Source organism: Dendropsophus ebraccatus, chromosome 4 (genome assembly GCF_027789765.1).
Source record: "Dendropsophus ebraccatus isolate aDenEbr1 chromosome 4, aDenEbr1.pat, whole genome shotgun sequence".
Taxonomy (NCBI): domain Eukaryota; kingdom Metazoa; phylum Chordata; class Amphibia; order Anura; family Hylidae; genus Dendropsophus; species Dendropsophus ebraccatus.
Window position 1 is genome coordinate 147,989,348 of NC_091457.1, and position 12,753 is coordinate 148,002,100.

The window sequence follows — 12,753 nt, forward strand, 5'->3', positions numbered from 1 at the left end:
CTGCTGATTGACAGTTGACTGACTATATACAGCATGGATAGATAACTGCCAATCAGCAGCTGGTGGGCGGAGTTCTCTGTCCCTCATGAATATCTAGGACTACTGGGCTCATGCACATAATAACAGGACTACTTATTGTCCATGTTATTCAGGAGGAGATCTCTGGATCAGCTCTACAGAACAATATCAGTGATACATCATTCTGTTCAGCTTCTTTGTCACTAGTTTAGGCTATCCTGAGATAGGACAGGTTAAACCTACTGACAGAGTCTCTTGTGACCAGGCAAGCAGCTTATGGTTAGGGCAGACTAAGAATGCTAAATAATGAGAGCTAAGAGATGACATGCGGTTTTGGATATAATTAGAGATGAGCGAACCTGGAGCATGCTCGAGTCGATCCGAACCCGAACTTTCGGCATTTGATTAGCGGTGGCTGCTGAACTTGGATAAAGCCCTAAGGCTATGTGGAAATCATGGATATAGTCATTGGCTGTATCCATGTTTTCCAGACAACCTTAGAGCTTTATCCAAGTTCAGCAGCCCCAGCTTATCAAATATCGAACGTTCGGGTTCGGATCGACTCGAACCCGAACCCGGTTCGCTCTTCTCTAAATATAATATTTCCGAGATCAAAGTGCTGGTAGATGGCACCAGGCTTGACCATCACAGGATCATTCATGGCCCCTCTGCTTCCATTATTTGTCGGCCACCCATCCTGTTACATAGGGAGAGATACGGTAAAATCAAGCAATCAGCCAATAAGTTGGTGTGTGATTGTTTGTCGGCTGATCGCTGGCTCTATTACACAGGGTAATGTCTGCTTATGCAGTATAAAAGGGCCTAAGGCAAGGGGGGTCCAGATGCTTTGGCTGTATTAGAGTAGATATCCGGGTAGGCTCAGGATCTGTATGCAGGAGCACTAGTAATATGTAACTGTGCCATAACAAAGCTTGTGCAACCCTGTAGTTCCCAACAAAGCCATTGGTGGCAGCAGAGGGACCATATCACTATGTAAACATAAAATTGGATTACAAAATTATATAACTTTATTAAAAGATGTTTAATGTTTCTTCCAAAAACACTGCTACCACTGTCCACAGGCTGTATCTGGTATTGCAGCTTAGCTCCGCTGAAGTTAATGGAGCTCAGCTGTAATACCACAAGGCGAACCTACGGACAGGTGTGGCGCTGTTTGTTTTAAAAGCCATTTGTGTTTTTTTAGTAATCTTGTCCAACCCCTAATGTATTTGTTTAGCTATATGTTCAGTTATATATATTGAGGCAAACGATCTTCTGCAGAGGAAGGCGGCCATCCACAGATGGTCACATAGCTCACTGACCTCACCGTTTTTGGCCTTATTTCCCATCACCCCAACACTGTCACCAGCACAGTGATTACCTGATCATTCTCTGCTCTTTTAGGGCCAGTTCACACTGAGCAAATTTGGCGGAATTCCAGCTGCCTCAGTGTCCCTTAGCATCTGTATGTGAGGGCTTGCGCGCCTCCGCTCCCGCCCCCCTCCGCTCAAAGAATTGACAAGTCAATTCTTTGAGCGGAGAAGAGCGAGGCGCACAAGCCCTCACATACAGACGCCCAAGGGACACTGAGGCAGGTGGAATTCCGCCAAATTTGCTCTGTGTGAACTGGCCCTAAAAGAGCACCAAACTGCAGTTAGAAAAATGTTCTTCTTTGATGGTGATAACACTATGGCGCCATGTAAAGCCAGCATGTTGTTTCTCCAAACTGAATGAAAGGCTATTTGTCTGCTGTATACTGTTTACATAGTTTATTGTACAGTATATATACACACACATCATTATATATATATGGGGAGATTTATCAAATATGGTGTAAAGTGAAACCGGCTCAGTTGCCCCTAGCAACCAATCAGATTCCACCTTTCATTCCTCACAGACTCTTTGGAAAATGAAAGGTGGAATCTGATTGGTTGCTAGGGGCAACTGAGCCAGTTTCACTTTACACCATGTTGGATAAATCTCCCCCATGGAGTACAACATGTGAAAAGGTATGAAGGGTTACAATAAATGGAACATTTCAGGAGGCATTTCTAGGCTGGTGCCGTACAGCATTTTGATGCACTTTTAGCGGCCAACTTGATGGCTTCGGCTTTCTTCGGCTTCCTGTCCATCTCCACCAGCCACTAACAGGCCCGGGTGGGCCGGAGATCCCTCAATCTGAAGATATAGGGCATGTCTGATACGCCACAGATGTGAATACCCTTTTGAAGAGTATAACAGTTTACCATATATCACAGGTATCAAACTCAGGTCCTCCAGCTTTTGCAAAACTACAATTCCCATCATGTCTGGACAGCCAAAGATAAAGTTTTACCTATCCAGGCATGATGGAAATCATAGTTGAGCAACAGCTGGAGGGCCTGAGTTTGACACCCCTGTATATACACAAGCTGATATATTGGGGTAAAGGCACTCAGGTCTAGCAGGCTGCAAGGCATATAATGTAACCGTAAGAGAAAGCATCTCTCTAATATACAGGCTTGTAAACATAATAGGTTAAGCTACAGAGGGTAAGCGGAGCTAGGAGCGACGTCTGGTAAGCAAATTATACAGCCATAAATTACATTCATAAAAACAAATGAGGTTTTAGTCCGTCCTATACATTCGTGTCAGTCTGTGTGACCTGTCTCATCTTCCATGGATTGGTACAGGCTTCACCTCATCCACCCGATTCTTATGCACTTGGAATGCCGGGGTGACCCATCTGCCACATGAGCACCGATCTCCGTACCAGTTAAAGGAGCCCAGTTTGGCGTTACACTTGGGACAGAGAAGCTGTAAGAAGAACAAGAGACATTAGTGCAACAAATACAAGTTATGGTGAGAAGTTAATATAGAAATACAGAAAACTGGTCAGCACATCCAACGGAACTATTATAACTACATAGGTGCTCGGAGCCATGGCTGAGAAGTAAGGGCCCCCCCATACACATTAGAGAAAAAAATGGCTGGTCCCACCAAGATAGTTGGGATTGACCACTTGTTTAATGTGTATAGGGATCTCCAGACTCTCCACCCAGAAGCCCCCACTTCTTCAGGCCACCCAATTGCCATCCACATCCTCTGTCTAACCACTTTAATGCTCATTCGGAGTAACTTGGAACAAGTCATGGTCACAATCTGGTCTTACACTAGACGAGGCCAAGATCTGAGACTACCAACCTTCAACCACGTGGAGCGTACACAGAAAATCTCCATGACACCATGCTGATGGGCGAATCAGAATTCAGCACTAGCACGGTAAATCAATGAACCCTTCCTGTCTGATGTGAACTGACTGTTCAGGCTGGTGGACGAGGCATCATTGCGCGGGGAAGGTTTCCTTGGCCCACCCAGGGTCCTGATATATATGGATAGATGTTTAGACAGTAAAGTTTATATAAGCACTGTGGCCAACCAAGTTCATCCTTTCCTGGCAGCTGTTTTTCCTACGTCAGAAGGATGCTGTCCACAGGACAATACAATACCCGCAAAGGTTGTACAGTCATGCAAAAGTTTTTTCCGCTGCTTCTCCGTATATGCTTTACTTGCTGCAATAAAGCTGGCTATTCTCTTTCCGGGAATAGGAGTGCAAAGGACCTCACCTGTGGGTGATCAGGCGTTGCAGCATGGATAAAAGAAACGTATTTCAGCAGTCCAATAAAATCCGGTATTTATTGAGTTAACTCCATAAAATCGTTACATACAAAAAACGTCGAAAAATTCTAGACGCGTTTCGGCCCGTTCTGAGCCTTGATCACCTATGCTGTGATCAAGGCTCAGAACGGGCCTAAACGCGTCTAGAATTTTTCTACGTTTTTTTGTATGTAACGATTTTATGGAATTAACACAATAAATACTGGATTTTATTGGACTGCTGGAATACGTTTCTTTTATCCATGTTGTAAAGTCATGAGTTGGTTCCAGGAACATGACAGTGAGTTTTCCTTGGTCTCCTGGAGTCTATAGCTGGCAGAACTTTAAGTGAATGTACCATCACGTACAGTTGCTTTAAGCGCTGCACATGAATAGAATGGAGACTGCAAGGGGAGGCCGGTGTGGTGGTCCTTTTTTTGAACTGCGGACCAATTCCTGTGCACGGCGCAGGTCTATTTTCCAAGCACCGGTCCAGGCTGAAGCACTGGAGGCGGGCCAACCACCCCCAGTGTGACGGAACCCTCTCCTCTCTGTGATGCGGCTCCATTAGAATCAATGGAGCCATGTCATAGAGGGGCGGGGGTTTCCTCCCACGGGGGTTGGGCCAGCTGCCTCCAGGTCTCCAGCCTAAGACTGGCACCGAGCTCAGGAAGCAGGCCGCAGTTCAAAAAAAGCGCTGTTCTATTCATGTGCAACGCTTAAAGCTACTGTGTCTGATGGTACATTCACTTTGATTCTATAGACATCTCTGCAAGAATCTACCCTATCCATGTGGGCTGATATTACTGCAAAATTATTTCATCACCATGTGGTATCTATGCAGTTCTGTAGATGGGGGCTCCTATAAAGTGATCATTCACTGAATGGGCATTTCCTATGCATCAGCATGGAGAGCAAGAAGCCCTCCGCAGCGTTACCAGCAGTGCCAGAACAGCCCCAGCAGAGGATTGGCAGTAAGTGACAATGTTTTATGCTATATGGTCATCCTGGCACCATCAAATGTAAAATCTTTTTTCCAGACATCCCCTTTAAATGATACAATTCTAGCCTCACCTGTCCGTCCAGTACTCCCAAAAGAGCCCCCTCCATCCACTGCACCGGTTCCACAAAAAAAGAAGTGCACTTTGTCAGGTCTAAAGCTTGTAGTGGTGCCATTTTTTTATGAGCAAATGCTGCCGGTCCATCACCTAATGCGTGATTCAGGATACTACCTGCCCGGAACAAGGAACGCCTGGGTAGCAGAGAGGATAGAAAGAGAAAAGCAGTGTAAGATCAACGTTCTAGAGATACTTACAATATAAAACGACAAAAAAATACACCTAAAGTGGTATTCCAATCTCATAAAGTGATCACTGGGATACGTCATCATTTTATTATTGACCTCTGTTAGGGTGCCTTTACACAGACAGATTATCTGACAGATTTTTGAAGTTAAAGCCAGCAATGGATGTGAAAAAAGGAGAAATCTCAGTCTTTCCTTTATGACTTGTTCTCTGTTTATAGTCTGTTCCTGGCTTTGGCTTCAAAAATCTGTCAGATAAATCTCTCTGTCTTAACACACATTATTACCTCTACTAATCATGAGAATGAATTAAACGTATAACCTGTGAAGCATTTTCCTTTTGAATTAAATGGTAAAATGCCAAATATACCCTCAAAACTGCGTGCGAACATAGTCTAATACTTCAAGCTTCAAAATACACTTGCAAAGCGGTATTCCAGAATCCCCCAAAAATTGAGGTGCTATTAAGTACAAAAAAAAAAATGAATCATACTCACCCACCCTGTTCCGCAACTACTGTTTCAAAGACTTATGTTCCCCATGCCAGTCGATGCATGTTGCTGCTTCTAAGATAAGGTGACAACAGAGGTCCCGCCCACTCAGCCAATCAGTGGCCATAGTGGTGCCTTGCCTCAGTCAGTGATTGGTTGAGCGAACAGGTCTTGCTGAGATGGCTTGTCTCGGAAACAGCAACAACTGAGTAGGCGAGTATGGCTTTTTTTCCATTTTTATCCTGTCCCACCTACATTTTTGAAGGTACTGGAATAACCCTGTTCATCCGTTACGATAAAATATAACAAAAAAATCCCAACCTGCATTTTCTGCATCTGAATAAGATCTCTTTATTTTGACCCAAAGAGGCCGGATCTGAAGCAAACACCTCACGAGGCACTTTCTGTAATTCTGAAGGGATAGAAGAAAATTTCTGTCTGAAAAGTCACACAACAACAACAAAATCGTTTGCAAAGTTGACCTGTTTAAAACTTAATCTGATTAATCTTAAAGGGGTATTCCGACCCAAACATAACTTTTGATATGTTGCTGCCCATAGTGAGACCAACAAACTATTCCATAATTGTTATTATCTGTTCAGTCTCCTTCCCCCAGTTATGAGCTGCTGCTTTCTGCTGAAGACACAAAAGCTTTTCTGTAAGGGTATGTTCACACTATGGAATCAGCGCAGGATTTCAAGCGGAGTACGCACCGCAAACTCTGCTGGACGTTCCACCTGTCCCACTGATTCAATAGGATGTCTCACGTGCACTCCACCATCAGCCCATCAATTGACGTGTCAATTCTTTGGGCAGATGGCCAAGTGAGTGTGAGACATTCTATTGAATTAATAGGACAGGCACTAAGTACACTTGAAATTCCATGCTGTGTTACATGTGTGAACATACCCACAGTCTCTCTCTCCCTGGCAGGCTGTATCTGCAACTTTTTAATGCTGGGAGGGTTAGTCTGAGATTAAGTTGCAGATGAACTCACTGCGATTAATCCTCCCAGCATTACAAAGTTGCAGTTAGGGACTTATTTACATCAGCCGTCTCGGAGGGCGGGTGGAGGAGGAGACGTAGAGAAGAGCACACACACAGTTTTTTGTGTCTTCAGCAGAAAGAAGCATTGATTGAAGACATGGGAAAAAAAAAATAAACCTCATTGCCTTTACCCGGGTATTTCTGTGTCACTTTCTGTAAGCGGAACTGTTTGTAGCTTGCGCTGCTGATATCCACCTTACACCCCATTTCTTCAAACAGTCCAAGCTGGTTAACAAACTCCTCATGGATTCTGAAAGAAACATGTAACCCTGATGAGGCTGGGAAGCTTCTCTGCATCCACCACAAAATTAGGTAACATCAGAGAAAATCAAAAGCTCGCGGAATTCGTATAGATTAATGGTCACATCTAAGACCAGGCTCACACTGCGTTTGCGCTTACGTTTAATGGATACATGTTTAGACTTTTGAAAAGGATAGAAATATAAAAAAAATTTGAATTTTTTTTTTTTGCTGGATACCATAGCGCAAATTACTGTGCAGGCCATGGTGGCACACACACAGGCACAGTGGTCGCTCCATTCATTCAGATTCAGGATTGGTGTCAGCAGTTGGATCAGACCACAGCAATCATCTATTATGGATACAGTGTTTGATATATAGTTTTATGTGATGAAATAATCCTAGAACCTACTTGATATCGGCTTTTTTGTCCTGCAGTCTCCGATAAGCCTCTTCCAATGTGCATCCTGTGGTGTTCATCATGTAGGCAGCGATCACAGCCGCACTGCGGCTCACTCCAGCATGGCTGGTAACAGAAGGACAAGAGTGGAAGGATTATAGAGAATGTACTAAATGGATTATTGTTACAAGTGGTCTAAGGGTCCTATTACACGTAGTAAATTTTAACGATAAATGATCGCAAAACGAGATTGTTTATCGTTAACCTGAAATCGTTCACCATATTACACAGAACGATGGTCGTTAGATACGATCGTTACTATGATCGTTATTGTGATCGTTACTATGATTGTTATTGCTATCATTACTATGATCATTTATTCCTTCTGATCCCAGCAAAACAATGGACGATGCGCAATTACACTGAACGATTAGTGAACAAATGCGGAACTTGAGCGAACGAATGTGGAATCACAGCGAACGATTAGCGCACGATTAACGATAATTTTAGGTTCAAGTCTAAATCCACGATCAACCACATACGAAAGATTATTTGATCGTTGCCTGCAAAAACACAGAATGATTATCGTTTAAATTCGAACGATATAACGATTTTTCGCACAATAATCGTCCTGTGTATCAGGGCCCTAAACTAGCCCTACTTTTCATATAGCTGCAGGCTACATATTTCTCTAGACCCCCTTCCCCCTTTACACTTGCATGCTCAGCTCTACTGAGCGTGTATGTGATCATAGTGAGATGAGGGAATACAGTGGTGACTTACACCTCTGGTAGCAGCTTATCTGCCCTGAGAACAAATACCTATTAGATGGCTGGTGGGTTTAGTCAACATCAAAGGGGTATGCCAACTTAAAGGGGAGATATCACCAGGTAAGATAAAGCTGTACTGTTGATAGCCCCCTATTGCGCACAGGGCGCAAAGGAGGAAGATATGTCTCTTACCTCCATCCTCGGCACCATTCCCGTAATGTAATCCTGTGTCCATTGAGGCCGTCTGCCAACCCCAGATTATCAGTGGAGCGGGCCAGCTGGGGAAGTGCTTCAAACAGCCTTACCGGACACAGAATTACATTAAACCTGCACGGGAATGGTGCAGAGGATGGAGGTAAGAGACATACCTTCATCCTCAGTACCCAGTGCGCAATAGGGAGATATCAGCAGGTTAGATTCGTCTAACTTGCTGATAGTTGCCCTTTAACACATGGCAACCCAATGCTCCATTCAAAACAAAGGAGTGTGAGTCCTGTTCTAGAGATCTTGGGGGGCCCCAGAGGCCAGACGCCCCACAATCCCACACTTATTCCCTATGCTTTACCTTTAATGTGATAACTAGGGAACTTAACTATCCAATGCCTCATTGTTAGTATAATATACTGTAATACTTTGGAGACCAGCTGCTATGACAACCTGTCAGGGATCCTAGGGGGACAATGGAGGTGGTGGTGGTGGTATGTGTGCGCGCGGGGGCGGGGGGGGGGGGGGGGGGGGGGGTGTCGGGGGTCGGTGTTAAACAGCTGGGATCAGCGTTATTAGAGTGAGCCCACACGAAAAGAAGAAAAACAACATATTGAAAACAAAGCCGGAAATGTATATTTTGTATAACAATTAATAGGAGTTTTGCAGTAATTTTTTTTTCTTCAGTATACCGCACTCACTCGGCCCCCAACTCATTTCTGTTATAATTGCATGCAATGTTGTGTCGGCCATCATGATGATGTCACTTTACACAGGTAGCCACCGCCCACCACAGTGATGATGCATGTACGAGCTGCATGATGTCACTGAGGACGACACATCATTAAATAGAGTATATTATAAGTTTATTATATTACCACTATAGCCATATGAATTAAAAGGGTTATCCAGGCTCAGAAAAACATGGCTGCTTTCTTCCAGAAACAGCACATCTCCTGTCCTCAGTCTGGCTGTGGGATTTGTAGCTCATTTTCATTAAAGAGAATGAAGCTAAAGTGTAATACCGCACACAACCTGAGGACAGGGGTGGCGCTGTTTTTGCAAGAAAGTACCATATCCACAAGATAGCAAACAAGTAAGGGCCCTATAACACAGGACCGTGGCTCTATTCATTTCTATGGAGCCACCAGAAAGAGCCAAGTAAGCACTTTCCGACAACTCGATAGGAATGAATAGAATATGGTCGTGCCGTACCCATGGCTCTATGCAAAGCAAAGAAGCCGGGGGCCGGATACGGAGGTCGAACCCCCTGCGATCTCTTAGGGTCCTATTACACTGAGCGTTTTTTTAACCATTAACGATCGCAAACGAAATTGTTTATCGTTAACCTGAAATCGTTCGCCATATTACACAGAACGATAATCATCAGTTACGATCGTTACTGCGCTCGTTACTACGATCGTTTATTCCTTCTGATCCCAGCAAAACAATGAACAATGCGCAATTACACTGAACGATTAGTGAAAAATGCGGAACTTGAGCGAACGAACGTGGAATTACAACAAACGATTAACGATAATTTTTGGTTCAGATCTAAATCAACGATCAACGACATACGAACGATTTTTCGATCGTCGCCTGCAATTACACAGAACAATTATTGTTTGAATTTGAACGATGTAACGATTTTTTGCACGATAATCGTTCTGTGTAATTAAAGGCAACGATTGAAAAATCGTTCGTATGTCGTTGATTGTTGATTTAGATCTGAACCTAAAATTATCGTTAATCGTTTGCTGTAATTCCACGTTCGTTCGCTCAAGTTCCGCATTTGTTCACTCATCGTTCAGTGTAATTGCACATTGTTCATTGTTTTGCTGGGATCAGAAAGAGTAAACGATCACAGTAACGAGCGCAGTAACGATCGTAACTGACGATTATCGTTCTGTGTAATATGGTGAACAATTTCAGGTTAACGATAAACAATCTCGTTTGCGATCATTTATCATTAAAAAACGCTCAGTGTAATAGGACCCTAAGAGATCGCAGGGGGTCCGACCTCCGTATCCGGCCCCCGGCTTCTTTGTTTTGCATAAAACCATGGGTACGGCATGACCATGTTCTATTCATTCCTATCGAGTTGGTGGAAAGTGCTTACTTGGCTCTTTCTGGTGGCTCCATAGGAATAAATAAAAGCACGGGTCATGTGCCGTACCCACATCTCTATGCCAGAAAGTGCCAAAAATTTGTAATTTACTTCTATTAAAATTGTCAAGTCTTCCAGTACTTATCAGCTGCTGTACGTTCTGCATGAGGTGGTGTATTCTTTCCAGTCTGGAGAGCAGGAGGTGTTTTCTATGGAGATTTGCTCCTGTTCTGGACAGTTCCTGACATAGACAGAGGTGGCAGCAGAGAGCACTGTGTCAGACTGAAAAGAATCCACCACTTCCTGCAGGACATACAGCAGCTGATAAGTACTGGAAGACTTGAGATTTTTTTAATAGAAGTAAATTACAAATCTCTGGCACTTTGTGGCACCGGTTAATTTGAAAGGAAAAATGGTGAACTACCCCTTTAATTTTCCCTGAACAACCTCTATAAGTACTTTATCCTTGATGTTTACTAGCACAAATGGACTTACAACACCTACCAATGCACCAGCACACATGATCCTGGCGTTCCCAGGGCACTTTTTAAGAACTCCAAACATTCGGGTAAGTAGCTGAGAAGGTCTGCGCTGGAATCATCTAGAAGATGAATGAACTTGTTCTGAGATGAGGGCGGTAGATCCTTCTGCTCTGCGCTGTCCACGGTCAGTATGTGAGTAATGCCGGCATCCTGCAGGGCCTGCACATCTGTGACATCACTAACGCTGCCTATATACAGGCCTGGCAGGACAAGGATCATCTTGCAGATATAGATCTGGTGACAAACAAAGTCCTGTAATATATAAATACATAAAGGGGAGTAATAAAGAGAGGTATTAGGAGAATCTACAACACTGTTTCCAACCTGTCGCCCTGCTGCTGATGCAGAACTACAACTCCCAGCATGCCCTGACAGCCGAAGGCTGTCAGGCCATGCTGGGAGTTGTAGTTTTGCAACAGCTGGAAGGCCACAGGTTGGAGAACACAGCTTTAAAGGGGGGTTGTGAAAGCTTTTTCTTTCACATGAACTGGTTTCACAAAGTTATAGAGATTTGTAATTTACTTCTATTTCAAAATCTCAAGTCTTCCCATACTTATAAGCTGCTGTATGTCCTGCACGAAGTGGTGTGTTCTTTCCAGAGTGACACAGTGCTCTCTGCTACCAGGAACTGTCCAGAGCAGGAGCAAATCCCCATAGAAAACCTCTCCTGCTCTGGACAGAGGTGGCAGCAGAGAGCACCACTAAAAGAATACACTACTTCCTACAGGACATGCAGCAGCAGATAAGTACTGGAAGACTGGAGATTTTTTAAATAGAAGTAAATTACAAATCTATATAACTTTATCAAACCAATTGATTTGAAAGAAAAGATTACCCCTTTAAGGCATCTTGTCCTTACCACCTAGTGAAGGCGTAACCATAAGGATCCGACTGCACGTTTAGTATGATGTCATTCCCCATTAAGATGAATGGCAACTATGTATGATGTGTATACGTGTATGTGTATATGTGTATACAGGTGCCCTGATATCCTATGTGCCATGTGTGCCCCTGTGATGTGGATGGACAGGACCTGTCACTACTCACCCACTGCAGCCTCTCACATGTTACCTGCTACATCCTAGAGCATGGAAGGACCTTTGATGATGTCATCACCATGTGACCAGTCGTGTGGGAGGAGCCAGGCTGCAGGCAGGGCTTGCTATGGGATTTAGTCACTACCCATAAGCCATACACACAGCTCCGCACCGTACACTGTATACACACACAACTCTGCACTATATACTGTATATACACACAGCTCCGCACTGTACGCTGTATACACACACAGCTCTGCACTATATACTGTATATACACACAGCTCCGCACCGTACGCTGTATATACACACAGCTCCACACCGTACGCAGTATACACACACACAGCTCTGCACCGTACACTGTATATACACACAGCTCTGCACCGTACACTGTATACACACACACAGCTCTGCACCGTACACTGTATATACACACAGCTCTGCACCGTACACTGTATACACACACACAGCTCTGCACCGTACACTGTATACACACAGCTCCGCACCGCACACTGTATACACACACAGCTCTGCACCGTACACTGTATACACACACAGCTCTGCACCGTACACTGTATATACACACAGCTCTGCACCGTACACTGTATACACACACACAGCTCTGCACCGTACACTGTATACACACAGCTCCGCACCGCACACTGTATATACACACAGCTCTGCACCGTACACTGTATACACACACACAGCTCTGCACCGTACACTGTATACACACAGCTCCGCACCGCACACTGTATACACACACAGCTCTGCACCGTACACTGTATACACACACACAGCTCTGCACCGTACACTGTATACACACAGCTCCGCACCGCACACTGTATACACACACAGCTCTGCACCGTACACTGTATACACACACAGCTCTGCACCGTACACTGTATATACACACAGCTCTGCACCGTACACTGTATACACACACACAGCTCTGCAC

General features: G+C 44.3%; 1 protein-coding gene across 1 annotated transcript; it reads right to left on the reverse strand.

Annotated features, from left to right (window-relative positions):
* Nucleotides 1–1,980: 1,980 nt before the first annotated feature.
* DUSP12 (dual specificity phosphatase 12) lies at nucleotides 1,981–11,870 on the reverse strand. The gene is made up of 7 exons (XM_069968959.1): nucleotides 11,806–11,870; nucleotides 10,721–11,010; nucleotides 7,148–7,261; nucleotides 6,627–6,745; nucleotides 5,770–5,860; nucleotides 4,729–4,906; nucleotides 1,981–2,814 (listed from the first exon to the last, which is right to left on the reverse strand). The coding sequence occupies exons 2-7, from the start codon at nucleotides 10,975–10,977 to the stop codon at nucleotides 2,668–2,670; spliced, it is 906 nt and encodes a 301-aa protein (XP_069825060.1). The 5' UTR covers nucleotides 10,978–11,010; nucleotides 11,806–11,870; the 3' UTR covers nucleotides 1,981–2,667.
* Nucleotides 11,871–12,753: the final 883 nt, after the last annotated feature.